Source organism: Hydra viridissima, unplaced genomic scaffold (assembly GCF_058129835.1).
Source record: "Hydra viridissima isolate aposymbiotic clone 2 unplaced genomic scaffold, HvirCarnegie_v1 scaffold_8, whole genome shotgun sequence".
NCBI classification, from domain to species: Eukaryota; Metazoa; Cnidaria; class Hydrozoa; order Anthoathecata; family Hydridae; genus Hydra; species Hydra viridissima.
Genome location: NW_028324307.1, coordinates 6,738,088 through 6,756,112, shown reverse-complemented (window position 1 = coordinate 6,756,112; position 18,025 = coordinate 6,738,088). Strand labels below are relative to the sequence as shown.

General features: G+C 29.7%; 1 protein-coding gene and 3 pseudogenes across 2 annotated transcripts; 1 reads left to right on the top strand and 3 right to left on the bottom strand.

Annotated features, from left to right (window-relative positions):
• The first annotated feature begins 6,244 nt into the window (after positions 1 to 6,244).
• LOC149884783 (uncharacterized) lies at positions 6,245 to 7,322 on the top strand (annotated as a pseudogene). Its single transcript, XR_016454740.1, has 3 exons — positions 6,245 to 6,438; positions 6,701 to 6,859; positions 7,182 to 7,322. The product of XR_016454740.1 is annotated as an uncharacterized LOC149884783 (transcript).
• A 4,295-nt stretch (positions 7,323 to 11,617) lies between these two features.
• On the bottom strand, positions 11,618 to 12,212 carry LOC149884782 (uncharacterized). The gene is made up of 2 exons (XM_090095030.1): positions 12,024 to 12,212; positions 11,618 to 11,866 (listed from the first exon to the last, which is right to left on the bottom strand). The coding sequence occupies exons 1-2, from the start codon at positions 12,210 to 12,212 to the stop codon at positions 11,618 to 11,620; spliced, it is 438 nt and encodes a 145-aa protein (XP_089951156.1).
• A 695-nt stretch (positions 12,213 to 12,907) lies between these two features.
• LOC149884781 (uncharacterized) lies at positions 12,908 to 15,322 on the bottom strand (annotated as a pseudogene).
• On the bottom strand, positions 15,254 to 16,302 carry LOC149884780 (uncharacterized; annotated as a pseudogene).
• Between the last annotated feature and the right edge of the window lie 1,723 nt (positions 16,303 to 18,025).

The following is an 18,025-nucleotide window of genomic DNA, read 5'->3' as shown; positions in this document are numbered from 1 at the left end:
TGTTTGTACCAAAGATAAAAAAACTTCAGTGATCAAGTGTCCATGTTTTCCTGTTGATAAAGGATTTGTTATTTATGATTGCTCTATAATAAATGTTAAATAGTACAGTATCAAAAACTTTCAAAAATTTATGTTTATTTTAATAGTTTAATTTTTTTTGGCTTAACAATAAATTTTTTGTCTATTAATTTTTATTTCATTTCCATAAATTTCATAAATTCTAAATCTTATTAATAAAGCTTTATTAATAACTTTATGTTATTAAATGTTCATGTGAGTGTAGCTAATATGTTATTAAATGTTGTATGTGAATTTTTCTTTTAGTCTTGTTAAAAGACTTTATTCAGTAGTCACCATCTCTAAAGACAGTGTTTTGAAAAAAGTGACAGTTCCATTAACTGGGTAAATGACAAAGAGAAAATTGTTTACTGGCCACCCAAGTCAAAAAAACAATTTAATTATTATATAAGCAACTGGGTGGCACCAGATATTGCTTGGTTAAAGTTTCAATTGAAAAAGGTTCATCTTGACATGGCTACAAAAGATATTGTGATTTTTGCATAAATATAGATACCAAGAATTCTAGTCATGAAATTGAAAAAACTGGTAATTTTCTTTTAATTTCTTTTGTATTTTGTTGTTATTTTTTATTATTACTTGTTATCATTTTATTATAACTATTTATTATAATTATAAATTGGTTTTTAAGTTAAGAAAGGTTCAGTGTTTTGTCAAATTTTGTGGTTCTGTGTTTGATGTTTGTATTATTCATCATTTATTGAAAATCTTTGAGTATTTTGAACTGTTTACATATCAAAAACAATCATATTTTGATTCTTATAATTTTATTTTCACTTTTTGTAATATGATATGTGTATTGTTTATAAAGTTCACAAAAAATATAAAATAATAAAAATATAAGTTTTAAATTATTTCAGAAAATGAAAGTTTTAAATTAGATTATCGAGAACCAAGTCCATATATTCATATGTTTATGGAGCCGTCTTCAAAAAAAAAAAGTATTATTAAAAAAGCCAACAAGATAGGCAAGGTCTTCAAAAATCAGGTTTACTCAAGCCACTCCCCGATATTGTGGGGAGATCTAAAGAAAACTCTGTAGTAAAAATTAACTTTTCTGAAGTTGAACTTGCAAATAAAAAGAAGAGTAAATTACCTAAAAGCTTTCAGGCTCTAAATAAAAAACTAAACTTTTTTATGTAAATATTTTTGTGCTGATTTTTATTTATACTAACTAGCAAAAAGCAACCCGTAATACGGGTTATGGTCAGTCTGTTAATTTATGGTGGCTGTTTTCCACAATTTAAAGTTGCGAAACCATTACTAATACCCTTTTAGAAAAACGCCTTCAAATTTAAAAAATTAAACCATCTGTAAAATTAAAATAAAAAGTATGCGGAGGTAAAATAATTTACTAATTATTTAACATTATTTGAGAAATTGACATAGGTCATATCAGTGTAAGGCAGAACCATTTTCCTCGACATTACTAAGTTCAAAACAATACGTTTTTAGTTACTGACAGAAAATAATAACACTTCATCACGTTTTAAATTGACGAAAAAAGCTAAATTTTTGTTATATTTTTTATAACATGAACTTTAATTAATAAGAGTAATATAAAGCGAACGTAAATTATACATGAATTATTAATTTTTTGGTATCCCCTTGATACATGTTTCTTTAAAAAAGGAAATTGTCTTTAAAACGTTATATGCACACAACTAAATAAATTTATTAAAAATAACTGAACATTTGGCCATTACTATATATGGCACTTATCTGACCATTTTTTTATATGGCCTCTTTGTTTCAACAGTTTTTAATAAACGGTAATTTGCTACCATTTACTAAAAATTCCTTTTGTTACTCGAAATTTAATTCTCTTAAATATTTTTACACTAATAAAGGACCTCCCTTCCCCGTTTTTGCTTTAATGGTGGTCAGGAGAATAGAGCTATTTTTATTAAGAGTAATCAAGTTTTTGATGAAGACCTTTTACCAGAATAATAAAATGTGAAACAATGATTTAAGAATTTAACATATAGAAAAATTTTTCATTTCCTCAAAATTAAGCTAAATAATTAGTTAAAAACCTTATAAAATTTAAGTAACTCGATATTTGACAAATGCGCAAAACTACAATATTCACCCCCCCCCCCTGTTTAAAAAGATCCCTTAAGTTACGTACAACAAATATTATTAGGCATAAAATAGAGAAAATTAAAAAAAAATTGAACTAATTGCATATATTTATATCATTTTAACTAACAAAAATTTACAGTAAAAGTTAATCAAGTTTTCTTTTTATAAACCGTATAAATGTGTCAATCGTAAATCTTACAGAAAAAAAAAAAACCACATAAAAACTGAAAATCGATTTACCTATTTATAGTAACCTATTTTGACATGGCAGTTAATATAAACATTTATTGAAAAAGTAACTATAAAATCTGTTTCGAAGTGCAAAGGATTAACAACACTAAAATAAATTTAAAAAAAAAAAAAATCAAATTAAGATATAAACTGCATTTTTAGCATTATGTTGGCTTTTAGTAAATAAATAAAAGCAGTAAGTTCCAATAATGAAACTACCTATTATTCATTTTTAACAATAGACACCAACGTGAAGGTAAGCCAAGCAGTCTATCAATACAAAACATCACAACAATAACACATAACAATAGAATATTTACACCCTTGATCTTAAAATCCAGCGAAAATAACAAACCAAATTAAAATATGAAAGGCAAAAGTAGAAAACCAATTTAAAGTTAACTATATTTTTATCTTTTTACTAAACATATAACTACATAAAAGTATATTTGTTTTTATATTCAATATTAGTTATTCAATTACTTCAAATATAGGACATTAAAACACCCTAGATTTAAAGATCAAGGTTGCATACTCTCCCATACACATTACGCTAAACATTATTGTGTTTCCAGAATAATTAAAAAAGGCTAGACAACACAACCTAGCTTTAAAGCAGTAAAACTGCCTGACACTAAATGCTGCCAAGTCACACCTCTGCTATAAGTACACCGCTTGGCTGGCAAGGTTATCAATCTTGCTCAATATAATGCCAACTCACACCACTTTGAAAACATGGAAACAACATAATTTAAACATATATACAGCTATAAACAAATATGGTTTCATATAACACATATAAACATATTAAATGACAGGTATATTTATCAAAAACTATGAAAAAAATATTAAAGTTATAAAAAAAATATAACATTATTTGTGTAACACTTTTCACCTACCATACCTTGAATAAGATGTTTATCAATTTTGAAAAACAAACTATTAAATGCCCTAGTTCTTGAACATGCAACATATAGTTGACCATGAGAGAAACACGGTTTTTTGAGATACCCCAACTCTATCAAATGTTTGACCTTGACTTTTATTAATTGTCATTGAATATGCCAATCTGACAGTAAACTGACGGCGTTTCAGAACAAAAGGTAAATTAGAATCTGATGGAGCCAACTGAATTCGAGGAACAAAAACCCATTTACCACCAGAAACACCTGTCAAAACCTCTGCATCAATATAATTATTTTGAAGAGCACAAACTTTCATTCGAGTACCATAGCATAACCCAGGCTTTGAGATCTAAATTTCTAAGTAGTATAATTACACAACCAAATTTCAATTTTAAGCAATGAGGTAGCATACCTGAAGGAGTTAAGCTGTTCAAAAACTCAACAGGAAATTATTTCTTTCATTAAGGTCATCAGTATCAATTTGATCAGCACTTAAATATATTTTGACCTCACCCGGCAGACATTCAAGCACTTCTTCATTGATAAGGAATCAACATTAGTTGGTGTTAAAATCATGCGTTTAGAATAATCATTTTGATCAGCATCTCCAAAAATCTTTTCAACAATTGATTCATTTTTATCTAATAATGCACTGATTTGGTATTTCAATGCATCCTTTAAAAGGATCCTCCTCTTTGACAGGTGTTGTTCCATTCCTAAGTTTTAGTAGCCATTGGGAAAATTCACCTTCCCCAACTTGTACTCTCATATTTTCAGTTAATGCAAACTTCTGCACCCGTTGCCAATGCAAAGAACATTTTACACACAATTCTACTATTTCAGCTGGTTGTGTTTATACACAATTCTACTATTTCAGTTGTTGAACATTTTCATAAATATTTTCTAGATTTAAGTCAATAAACTCATCAATAACAGGCAGATTGTAATCAGTCAGCATTTTACCACTTTGATTAATAATCTTTTAAATTTGATGAAGAGTAGCTTGTTCAGCTATTAGAAGTGGGATTGAGCGGTGAATGAAATCTTCCATCATAAAAGCTTTCATTCCAGAGATGTAAAGGATTGTCAGATTCACAAAAGGTCAAAATAATTGAAAACAGCTGTCTAATTTGCTTTGGCGTACGTGTTAAAACTGCCTCAGAAAGAGTATTCTGCCATTCAGTGTCATCTTACAACAATTCTTTCAAAACACATGCTTCACGAAACGTTTCAAGGACAATACCATTAACAGTACGCACACCCTCCCAAGATGTTGCTCCTTTTGCTTGCAAAAGTAACAGTCTAAGAAAAAACAATTCTCCAGTTGGATTAACTTTATCCATTCTTACTATCACCTTATTACCACCCCTTTGTCTAACCTTCCATTTACAATGTTTATCATCAAATATAAAGTGATAAGGAATTTCTACATAAGAATAGCAATGTGCTCTTTCATTTTCAGTATTTAACTTAAACCATGCCGTTAGGTGCGTATCACGTTGAGCTTCACAATCTATAGCCATTTGTTCTGCTCCTTCTCTAAAATACAATAATTGATTTTCAGGTAGATGTTTACCAAGTCACAGCACTTTGAAAACACAGAAACAACATAATATAAACATATATACCAACTATTAACACAATAAATGTGTTTAAATATGTATATAAGGTTAAATATATTCCTTATATACATATTTAAACACATTTTTAAAACAATTATATAACACATATTAACACATACACAAACAGTAAAAAAACACTTTACATTGTTATAAAAACATTATTATAAAAACACATTGATAAAACAACTATAAAGCACTTATTACCACATACACATACATATTAAAAAAGCATATATGCAAACAATAAACGTGTGCAAACAAAAATTTTAAAAATGATGCGAGAAAATTTAAAAAAATTTAAAATATATATTTACAAACAATACTCTTTACCTTCTTTTTTTTCTTCATAAGAACTGTAATCCTCATAACAAAATTTAACCTTTACATAGAGTAACATGTGACATGCCATGTCAGTGTTGGCACAAAAGTTTAATTTACTTTTCTAAATTTTCTAAAAAAGACCAAAAATAGTTAATAGCATCACAGAAATTTCAATGTAGTAATAACCATTTTATGGAAATAGCATCTAAAAAATAAGATAATAAAAACAAAACTGCAAAAAGAAAAACTAAAACAAACAAAATATCAACGATTTAAAAAATTAAAATCCTTTCTACTTTATCTAATAAGAATTTAAATCCTTTCTACTTTATCTAATAAATATATAAATCCTTTCTACTTTATCTAATTAAAATTTAAATCCTTTCTACTTTATCTAATAAAAATGTTATATAACTATTTTATATACTTACTTCAATTATAAGATGATCTTAACGATTATTATTTATCTTCATATGATTCTTTATGTAATATATCTAAACTAATTAAATTCCAAAAGGAAGAAAGTTTTAACTCGCTTCATGGATCTTTCTCTAATGGCCACGTGAATTTTAAGAACGCGTTCTTTCAAAGCCTAGTAACTAATGAAGAAACAACGTTAAAACGACATTAAACATTAAGCATTTCTGTAGGAATTATATTATGATAATAATAAATTATTAAAAAGCAGTTTTATTATTTCAGAAATTGAATGTTTTAATTCAACTAACCAAAAGACCTTTGGAAATGAATTGCATTGGTAGCAAGTTTATGTATAGTAACCCACCTGCAACCTTTAAGGCTCTTGATGAAAGATATAAATATGAATATATATTTATATTTTTTTGTTGCTGAAATCTTACATCCATAGTTCCACACTTGTATGGGTTAAATTCTTATCATTTTTTAATTAAAATGATATTAAGGAAAGGTTTGGTGCAAGTTTTTACAACTGGATGTCCTTCCAAATCTAAACCTATTATATATACATTCTTTTTTAATAGGCTTACAGTATGCTCTTTTTATGGAGTTAAGTAGTGTTAAAAGTCAAATAACACAACTTGAAAAAGCTGTTGAAAGTTTGGGTCGACAGATGGAGCAAGAAATGTCAGCATTTCACATTGAGAAATCATCCACCCTCGAAGATTTTGAGGAAAAGGAGGAGATCCTTTAAAAAAAATGGCAATTTTGTTTTATTGGTAAATCTTATTATTTACTAAACTTTTAGATTATTTAATCAACTTTGAGATTAATTACATGTGAAGTTGTTATAAAGTTATATGAACATGTTTGTTCTCACAATCGATAAAGTTGTTTTACACTGCACTATATATTAAAAAATAATAATATTTATTAATAAAGAAATGTTTTTTATTAATAAATACTATTGTTTATTATTAATTTGTTATTAAAGAGTTCTTATTTTTAATTTTTTTAATCTGGGTTATTGAATTTTTTTAGGTCAGCCGGCTGAAACAGATTGGTGGCAACATGCTATCATCAATTATAAATAAGGCTTTAGACGAGACAATGTCAAAAAAGCTACAAGCTAAATTTAGCAAGGTAGGAAAAAGTGGAAAACAACCGTTTAAGACTATTACTTTTACAAGGCTCTACTTGGTAATTTTCATATTTTAGAAAAGCATAAAAGATAATGTAATTATAACATCCTGTTTGGAATTGTAAGATTATGTTTTGAGTATATTTAGTTACAGTCAATTGTACTTATTTTTATTTTTAAATATTTTAATACAAATAGATATTTGTCTAATAATATCATGCAATGCCACACCTTTGCTGGAGTTCTTGAGTGGTTAATTACCATTTGGTTTTTAATGTATAATGCATACATCATAATTTTTTCTAACATGGTTTGAAAGTTTTATAATAAAATAGACAACAACCTAAATATGAACTTTTTTTGGGTTTTGTTTCTTTGTAGGTGCTCTGCTGACGGAAAGACTACCAAAAGAAAATGTTGATCGACTAATTGGAGACCATTTAAAGAGAGCTCCGAGGGCGGAAGATAAAAAATAAACTCTTTTTTTGTAATTGTAGTTGTTGCAAACTTCTTATACATTTATTGTTGTGTTGTTTTGAATTAAGTCCCTTTTTAATGCTATTATCATTATAATGATAAACTTATGCTTTTTTAAATTATATTTATAAATTTTTGTAATTAAAACTGATGTTTTAATTACGAAAGTAAATAAGCTTAAACCTTTAGGTAATTAATGCTTCGTTTGAAATTAGGGTTAAACCATTACATTTGGACGGAAAAAGCTCCTAAAATAAACGTTTCCAATAAACGTCCTAAAGCCGTTTTTTGAACATCTGTTAAAAACCGTCCTACCACCGTTTCCTTTGAACAGGAAAAAATCTGAAAATAGACGTTTTCCAATACACGTCTTAAAAACGTTTTCTGAACGTCACTGTGTTTACTGGGAGGCTTAGGGTGGAATGCAAGAACCGAACTTGAGTCAAGTTCGACTTGAAATCTCAAGTTCGACTTTGTCAAGTCAGACTTAAAAAATTGACTTGAGCGAATGCGTAAACGAGACTTGAAAATTTCAAGCTCGTGCTTGAGAAAGTCGAACTTGAAAAATAGTCGAGGCGTTGAATTTAGGGCGTTTATCGGAAAATGCACTTCGCAACCAATAGCGGTAATGGATTTTTTTTACGGGAAAAATCTTTTACTGAAACAAATTCCGTGTAATGATATTTGTATAATATACGATTAAATAAAAAGTTAATGACAGTAAAAAAAAAAAAAGTTCTTGCTATGTATTTTTCATCAGAAAAATAAATTCATCTTGGCACTTTCAGTTCCAAATCCTAAGTTGTTGGTAAACAACGGTTGGTCATATGTACCACTTAAGTGATCAAGACAATTTCTCTTGATTTCTCCATTTTAACAGATTCCATTTGAATTAAAATACATGCAAATGTTCTAGAAAATGCAGAATCTTATTTTGACGCTTTTTGGGGATGATACTATACTACAATGTATTTTTATTTATCTTTTTACTAATACTTTAATGAAAATAATGGTTTTTTTTAAAAATACTGAGAAAATTACTTTAAACAAAATTAGTTTTCTCAATACTAATACTACATAATACTATGTGTGTGTGTGTATATATATATATATATATATATATATATATATATATATATATATATATATATATATATATATATATATATATATATATATATATATATATATATATATATATATATATATATATATATATGGTATATATATGTGTAGGTACACATATATATACCATTTACATATGTAAGTCAATAGAGATCACATATGGAGACAGGTCTTCTGAAATTATTGGGCCACTTATAGAAACAGAAAAGAAAACTTTTAAAAACCATTGATAGCATCTTGCTCATTAACACATGAAAAAGAACAAAGTTTAACGTTAAACAAAAATCTCTTAATAAAAAAAAATACAAAAAAGCAATATAATGAAATTCATGATCTTGATAAAGAACTAATGCAAAAACAAATAGAAATAGATGATATTAAAAAAAAACTCTCTCCAGAAAAAGCAACAATACAAACAAAACTTTGTGAAAATTTTCACAGTTAAAATTTTCACAAAGTTTTAAAAAAGCAACACAACAGAATTATTCTATGTGAGGATTATTATTTTCTAACAATATCAGATCCAAATTGCTTTTGGAATGTTTTAATTTATCACTTTATTTTTTAGTGAAATTGTTTTTTTCATATATAATACTATTTTGAAATATAAAATGTAATTCTTTTGAAATATTATGTAGTATAAATATTTGAAAATAATGTTTTTGTTATTACACCCTTTATCCATTATCAGACACAAATTTTTTTTAAAAAAAATAAGTCTGAAATTTGACTTTTGCTTTGTTTCTGCAAAAATATCTTTAGTGAATGCTTTAGCACCACATTCTTGATTGCTATTTTGTATTTCATTGCCTCCACAATAATCATTTTGTAGAAGGGCAATGTTGTGAAGCACAAAACAGGATATTATTATAGCTATGGAATTTTGCAGTTTTGTTCCTAAGGGAATGTTAAGACAAGGGTATTGTTTTTTTTTGATATACCAAAACAATATTCAACAACAACATTCAACATGTGTGTACTTCTCAAGTTGTAATTGTATCTGATTTCATTTTCATTTTTGGGTTAGAAAAAGGTGTCATTAAATATTGTTTATAAGGATAGCAAGAATCACCTGAAACATGAACAACATTCAAAAAAAAATCCCTTTTTGTTTCGGTAAAAAAAGAGATTTTTTGAATTTGGTAAAATCTAAATAATGGTTGATAAATATAAATATTTTCTTTATCTAAGAAAAGTTTGAAGTTTGTATGAAATAGCAAAATCAGATATCCATGAAAACTTATAATCACTTTTGCTGAATTATCAAAGAATCAGCTTCTGTTGGAAACTTTATGTACTGATATCTTTTGTTAGCCATTTGAATTGAAATGTTCTAAACCACTGGACAGTTGAGTTTCAGCTCTTCCAAATCTCCTGTTATTCTCTAAGAGAGTTTATTTATTGTTACTTAAGTATATTATCATTTGTTGGTTTAAAATGTTGTTATTTAAAAACGTAATGTAAAATCTACAATAAGAAGGTGCCATTTTCTGATACCATTTCTTGAATATCTACTCACTTGGAATGAACCAGTAGCATAAAACCGAAATGCAATAGCCAGTTGTTGTACAGTTGAAAGAGGGCACCCTCGATTGTTAACATTGTTGTTAATAATGTCATTAGCTAATATTAAAAAGGTTTTTATTGGAAAATCTGTAGCACCTTTTAAATTCTATACCGTGGTAAACTTCTAAAGGATTAGCTCTGTCAATAATAAACCTTGGTATGTGACTTGGCTTATTTTTTCTTCTTCTTCTTCTAAAATTCAGCTCATACCGATTCATTTTTGAACATTTAAAAGAAAGTTTTTTTAATACTTCATGTAATTGTAACTACTTCTCATGAACTCTCTTTTACTCCTTTTACACGTATCACCTCTTTGTATAACTGCAACTATTTATTACTAAATGGAATTTACTTTTATACTGTATCACAAAAATGTGCCTTAATCAACAGCCTTTTATAATGCTAGGATGTTCGACATTTCAAAAAGCTAATAAACATTTCTAATGGCATCAAAATATGACATGTTGAATCAATACATACGAGTTACAGGATGTTTTAAAAGACACACGTTTTCGCAATGTTAATATTCAGTTTTCTGTAATGAATTCATTTAAAAATATACTTTCACAATGTAACCTTCTAAATTAATTAGGTGAATATGCCCAAGTAACTACTTTTGCTTGTTAAAAACTCATTTTCATACTTGCAAAGGTTGTAATAAGTTATATAGTAATAGTAAAGGTTTGTTACGCATAAGCAAAATGATAATGGCGGTCTGTTTTTTTTTTCAAGTTTGGTTTCAAGATTGGTCTGGAGCAGACTTGAAAAAATGACTTGAAAATTCAAAAATTCTCGTTTTTCAAGTCTGACTTCAGTTCAAGTTCGCTTCTTGCATTCCGTTCAAGTCAGACTTGAGATTTGAAGTCTGACTTGAAATTTCAAGTTGGGTTCTTGCATTCGGAAGGAATTTTTGCTTTCTCAAGTCTGGTTTGAAGTCAGACTTGAAAACGGTCTATTTTTAGCGGTTTTCAAGTCTGACTTGAGTTGAAGTTCGCTTTGTGCATTCGCTCAAGTCGCACTTTAGGTTTGAAGTTCGACTTCAAATTTGAAGTTCGGTTCTTGCATTCCACCCTTAGTGTTATGTGGATTAGATATATGGAGGTTGGGAACGAGGTTGTCGTCTGGAGAGTACTAGGTTAGGTAAGGGCGAGGTTTGGGAATAGTTTGGTTAGGAATGGGCAAGGTTTAATTTAATAGTCTAGTCAAATTAGGGTCCAACCTGGACAAAATTAGGATAGAGATGAATTTGGTATCATTCGAAGCGTAATTTTATCTACTTTAACATATCCAAAATCCATATTGGGCAAAAAAAGTTATTATTATTTTAGCTCACCTCATTTTTATTCAAATTTATTGAAAATACAAAAAAAACCCGTTGTGTCTACTGTCAATAAGTTGTAATAACTTATTATAAAGTTGCTTAGCCTTTATGAAATTTTGCGCAGATATAGCCTAATGTGTAAAAATTTAAAAAAATGAAATGTGCTTCAGAAATCTTTTAAATGCTGATGTCAGCAGTTTTTTTACAATATTTTTTTGAAATATTTTCTTTCATAATAAATATATTTTTAACTACTTTTGAATAATTTTTCATTTAAGGTTTAAATATTAGTACTTTTTACACTCGACCAATATAATAAGAAATAATATCAAAAATCAAACATTTTTTCAAAAATGTTTCCATCTTCATCTTCTCTACTTTCATATTCATTTTCGCTGTCATCGATATTGACGTTATTTTTTGGTGTATTTGTGCACTCCAAACCTTGACACTGTCCGCAGGCTGTCATGCAATTTATTCCATGACGTCGACATTGGCATTGTTTTCCACATGGTGTTTTAGTATTAGTACCGCAGTTACATCTTATGATATTAAGAATGTGAATTGGTGCAGGATCCTGAATAAAAAAATACTTAAGTTGAAAAGTTAATTAAAACTTTTGTTGGGAGCTGGTTTAGACTTAGATTGTTTATTGAAAAATGAGTATTTTCAAGAAATCCGTTTTGAAAGTAAATCGGCTTTTGTGGTTTATTTTGCTGCTCCAGTATACGTACTTTGTCTGTCTTTATAGGTACTAAAACGTCATCTTCCCTTCTCCATTCCCACTTTGTTTCATCCATATTGACTCCCAACCATTGCTGAATTTGTAAATACACTCGAAACGAATGGTTCTTGATCGCGCTTTCAGTTGGTGGTAGTCGTTCTGGCTGAATTTCTTTTTTGGAAGTTGCCAACATTTTCATATATTTTTGTTTCCTAAGTTGTGCTAGCGAGACTTGTTTATTTTTTTCACCTATAGTAATAGTTAAGCTAAATCAAACCTCTGCAAAACAATATGGACGTATAATTATAAAATAAACAATATTGTAAATCCATAAAAAAAATATGATCATTGTCTTGCATACCATACATGTTCAAAACCACTTGTATTCCGACATTCGCTACCTGATCTTGTGTTGCAAAGGGATCTTGGAAAACTGTACATAAAGATTGAGCGAACTCACTATTCGATTCAATAAACTTCAGTACAGCTATCTTTCCTTGACCAAAAAGCGCAGAGGTAGTATCAGATCCACTCCATGCATGGATAAACAACAAACATTTTTTCACGTGATATGATAAACTTAATGTAACATTCCTTATGCTGATTGTTTCCGTATTTTTTTTCATACTTTTTTTAGCTTTGCGGCGCAAAAAAATTTCACACATGGTTTGATCCCACATGTGAACCAACATAACAAGAATGTCTGTATCATCAGCTATGATAGTAACACATTTTCCATTTTGTACAAGCTCAATTCCTTTTGTAGCAATGGTTCTGTCAGCGTCTCCTTCGCATTCCGTTACTATATAACCTTTTTCTTTTAGCTTTATTACCAATGCTTTGATCAAACCAGTTTTGTTATTGCTGTTTGACAGAAATTCAGATTGTAGCAGCTCACTTGGTTTTTTGGTTGGAATACAATGTTGATAGACTTTCTTGCTCTCCTTTGATGTTCTTGATCTTTGATGGATGATTTGTAACATTAGGATCTACGTGGACTGCATCGCCATTAACTTTAACAGTTGGCATCAGCTTGGTAAGTGTCTTGACCTGCTTTGAACGCTTGATAACTGCTTAATTGACAGCGATATTATTCTGCTTGGTTACAATTGATTTCATCATCCTTATCAGCACATAGGCCAGTAAATATACATTGAAGTCCTGAGTGTTGAAATTCAAATGGGTTAAACAGCTCGAGCTGCTCCTTTAATGCTTTAAAATCTTTAGTATCTCTTTTTCGCCGAGACTCACCAGATTCACAATGTTGCTGACTGCTCTCAAAACGATGCTTTGTCAATGTTGACATGGAATCATGGATCGCTCCGCATTCGTGCAAGGTACTGACCCAAAGATTCCTTGTAGTCTCTGACATACCCCTTCCTCTGGTTAAGCCTCCATTGCTTTTTATTGATTTCATCATGCACTGTTCAATTACTAAATCAGGCAAAAGACCAGCCCAATATCGATCTGTGCGTCTAATACAATGGTAACCTGATTTACAGTACTGCTCATAAAGCCAAGGATGTTCTGAATTAAGTGAGTGCATGGATTGTAGATATAACCGAGCACTTTTGGCATAGTTTATATGCCCTGTTGCGACAAATAAATAAAGCATCAGCCTGATGGCTTCCAGATGTTCGTGCCAGTTCCCAGTTCTCTCTGCTCTGATGAACATCTTGATAATGCTAATGTATTCAAGATATTGCAACCATATTTTTGCTGTTCTGGATGAATGGGAAAGCTCTATTTTTAAATTTTCAATAAGATTTGTGAATCTTATAACTACACTGCTATTGTTTATCTCTTCCAAATCCATGTTTCCTTGGACCAGATCCTAATACATATTTTCTAGAGAACTATCAGCTTCATCTTTGGGGCTTTGTTTAAAAAGTAGAATCATTAAGGCCGACTCAACTAAGAAGTGAGCTCTTAGTGCTCTAGCTACTGCTTTACCAGTCATTATATGCGTGACAGAGTTGCTTGCATAAATAAGTTCCAGTAATCTTTTCAGCCCTGATCCCTCCATGACCATACCAATTCGTCCTAGAAAGCTCATTAAGATGTGGAATCCTCCCAATCGAATAACTATATCCAATTGCTTAGACTTTGCAATTTCGTAAGCTTTTAACCATAAAGGCTGATCAAAAGTTACACTTGGAGTAGGTTTATTGATTGATTTCGCTTGGTTTTGTATAAAAACTAGTGCAGAATAAATGCAGTTTTCATCAGATGGGTTTAAGTTAATGATAGGCGCCATGAATATCTCACTTTTTCCGGGATGACATTTACTATTATGATGAAGTTGCATAAATCCACTCCATTGTGCCCGGTTCTCACCAGCCGTTGAAGTGAACGAACTTTGCCAGAAAAGATCAATACCGAGAGACAGTGAAAAAGTCTGTGGTGACTGAAGCTCAACAATGGGCTTGAACAATATCTTTGTCAATGCTGCTGTGTCAGGAGCGTCATACCACAAAATCGGAATATTTATTTTAGAATTTATTTCTGCTGCCTTTAAACCATATCTTATTCTTTTAATTTGATGAAGATTATCCAAAACTTTAGAGTTCATCATTCCAGCAGCGATGATTCCCATCCCATGAAAAGTGTCTTTACCATCTAATGTGCAGATATTATGATCAACATTGTCTGCTACCCACTGAGTAAATAATTCATTCAGCACTCCTTCAACAATGTTATCGTTGTTAGCCATAACAGAGTGTTTAAAGCGTGTTTTTTCTGATGGACTTATGCAAAGCCTAGTTTAAATAGCTCATTTGTCAGCCATTTTGATGCAAACTTGTGATCTAGTTCTATTCCTAAACCAAAAAGCAAAGGCGGGACGTAAAACCTCGATCGAATAGCTTTTGTTATAGTTTGACCGATGGAAGATTGTTTTAGTTCGTCAGATGTAGTTTGTTTCATGAAGAGGCGAAGCAATGGGCTTAAACTTTTTTCATGATGCTCAATATCGTATTTAGATGGGTAATTCTCTGTGCTGAACTTTAGATTTAGCGGTTCTAATGATAACTTCACCTTCGTTTGCATCTTTGTTTGCATCTCTGCCTTAGATTTTTAAATAATAAATGTAGCCGCATCTTTAAAGCATACTAAATTAGATTTTCCTTTAGTTTGGCTAATAATTATGTCGTCTTTGTATTTTTCTTCTAATTTTTTCTTTAAGTGCTTAATTGAATAAATATCTTTGGAATTCGCAAGCTCTTCCATTTTAATGTGCAACTCAGTAGTTGTCACAGGAGCCATTTGACTCTCAAACCAACCACAAAGCCTTTCAAAGTGTTCCGCCATTGTTGAACTTTCTTTACGACCAGGCTTTTTTGTTTCAGTCAAATTTGACCTGTAAATATATTAGGACTTTCTAGATTAGCATATGAAACGTAAATATACACATAACGATTAAAAAAGTTCAAAACTTGGTCAGAATTGGTCAATATATTACTTTATTATGGAAAAACTACAAATCACTTTATCATTTGCAATTTAAAATATATTGGAATTAATAAAATATATTGGAATTAAAACCTGTTGGTGGAAACCCTACTGGTTGAAAATAGCTTATAACATTCAAAGTGTTATATAGCATCACTTGCAACCAGATCACAACAGCAATTCAAACGAGATTTTACTTCAACTGCCCATATATCTTTTCTGTCTTCACAAACCTTAAGCAAACTTTGTTTGAATTTTATTGTACGCACCTGTATTACGGCTTTACGATCACGATATTTAGAATCGGGTAATGCTAAGTTGCCACAAATGAAGCAGCATTGCTTCCAGTTGAATATGTCGGTCTAAGTTATAAATAAATTTGTTTACAAAAAAATACAAATATTAAGCTAGTGTTTTGCTTTTTTTAAGAAAGTGGGATGTCGTTATTAAAGAACCGTACAATGAATTTATAAAAAACAGCTAAAAGAACATAGTTGAACAAAGTAACTCATTCATATGTAAATATAGTTAATTGTATGGATCAGTTAAACAAGCAAAAGATTGACTAAATACGAAAATATCTTACTGAACGCAATTTTTGAATGTTAGGGCTTTCCATTTGACATTTTAATACTTTTCTTTTCGGATTTGTAAAATCACGCCTGCATGCCACATGAACAGCAACCGTGTCCCTTTCGTTAAGTTCTTCTTCAAGGTTTTTATCGTTGCGTACTTGTGAATAATGAATTAAGGTATTAATACCTTCCAACATTAATCGTTTGATTAGCAAGGTCGCTATCTTTGCAAAGCAAACAAGTTTCTTTTAATGTGTTCAACATTGTGTATTTTAATTTAAGGTAAATTTAATAGTTTATCAAAAATTAAAACATGAAATTTAAAAATAATTTTTAACAACATCAACATTCAGCTCTACAGTTTAGCAAGTACACAAAATATATTATTTGAAAAGAAAAATGAGCGCATTTTGAGCATGCTATGCTGGTATTAAAGTAAAAAATGATGATGTCAGCATTTTATGCAATTAATTTTTACATTTATATAATTTGTAAACTTTAAACTATATTTTTACAAAATATTATATGAATGGCGTCGTTTTTCGCAGAATTATCACAACTTATTGACAGCAAGTCTTACGGGTTTAGTTTATTTTAAAAAAAAAAATCTACATAGTGGATTTTTGCCCAAAAAAATCATTTTGGGCAAAGTTTTTGCCCAAAATGATTTTTGGTGAATTTTGGATATATTAAAGTAGATAAAATTACGCTTCGAATGATACCAAATTCATTTATATCCAAATTTTGTCCAGGTTAGCCCTTTTTTAGGCTTATTTTGACTAGACTATAAAAGGGCTAAACTTGTAATCGCCGTCCTCAATAATATAATAAAACTCAACAAATGTTCTATTAATGTGCAATGGTTAGCACTCTTACTCTTATATAATACAAATAATATTCTCTTACGCTTCTTGCAGTGTTCAATACTGTTTATATAAATTACACCTCTTTCTTTTATATCTTCTTTTATTACAATTATCTCTTCTTTAATTAAATCTTCTGGTTATTTTCCAACAATCAATATTAAAATCTTCTTCTTTTATTCAACTGCTTATTAAGCTGCTTATAAAACTGCTTGTTCGTCAAAGTACTCTTCCTATCACAAAATTTTTTTTCTTCTTTAAAATCCTCTTTAAATATCTTAAAAACTCTTTTCTCTTAAATTTCTCTTTTAATTCTCATCTTCTAAAGAGACGACCGTACTCCTCAGTCGCTCTAATCTTTCTCTCCAAATCTCTCAACTAACTAACTAACCCACCCCTTAGACTCTTTCTTTTTTGAGCTTTATACTTTTTGCTTGTTTTACTATTGCGATATCTTTTCATTTATTCATATGGCAGGTTGATGAGTCTTCGTGTGTACGTCTTTTCTCAGTTTTTTTTAACTTCTCTTCTTTCCGTTTTATCGTCTACTGGATATGTGATGGATCGGTGAATCATCGTGTATAAATTTTTTCTGATCGTTGATTTTGACTTTTCTAATTGTCGCTTTATCATTTACGAGTCTTCGCGTTTACGTCTTTTCTCAGTTGCTGCTTTTAACTTAATTCTTTTTCGTTTATCATTTATTTATGTGAAGAGTGGACGAGTCATCTTGTGGGTATCTTATCCTATCGTTGTTTTTAACTTTCCTTATTGTCGCTTTATCATTTACGAGTCTTCACGTTTGCGTCTCTTCTCAGTTGTATTTAACCCAGCAAGCATAAGACGTCTTAAGACCGTCTTATTCAGATCTTTAAATGGTCTTGTCTTCGAATGACATCTTCAAGAAGTCTTCAAGACGTCTTTTAAAAGACTGTATCGTTATGAAAAATTGCGCCTTTTCGTAAGACGTCTTGAAGAAGGTTTATTTTTCGAAAAATTCTCGCAAACAAAAAGACGTCTTTTAGTCGTCTTAAAAACGTTTTTAAAAAGACTTTTGGTGTGAATAAACTTCGTGTCTTTTAAATATGTGAAATTTTTCGTATAAAGTTTTATCTCGACCAATA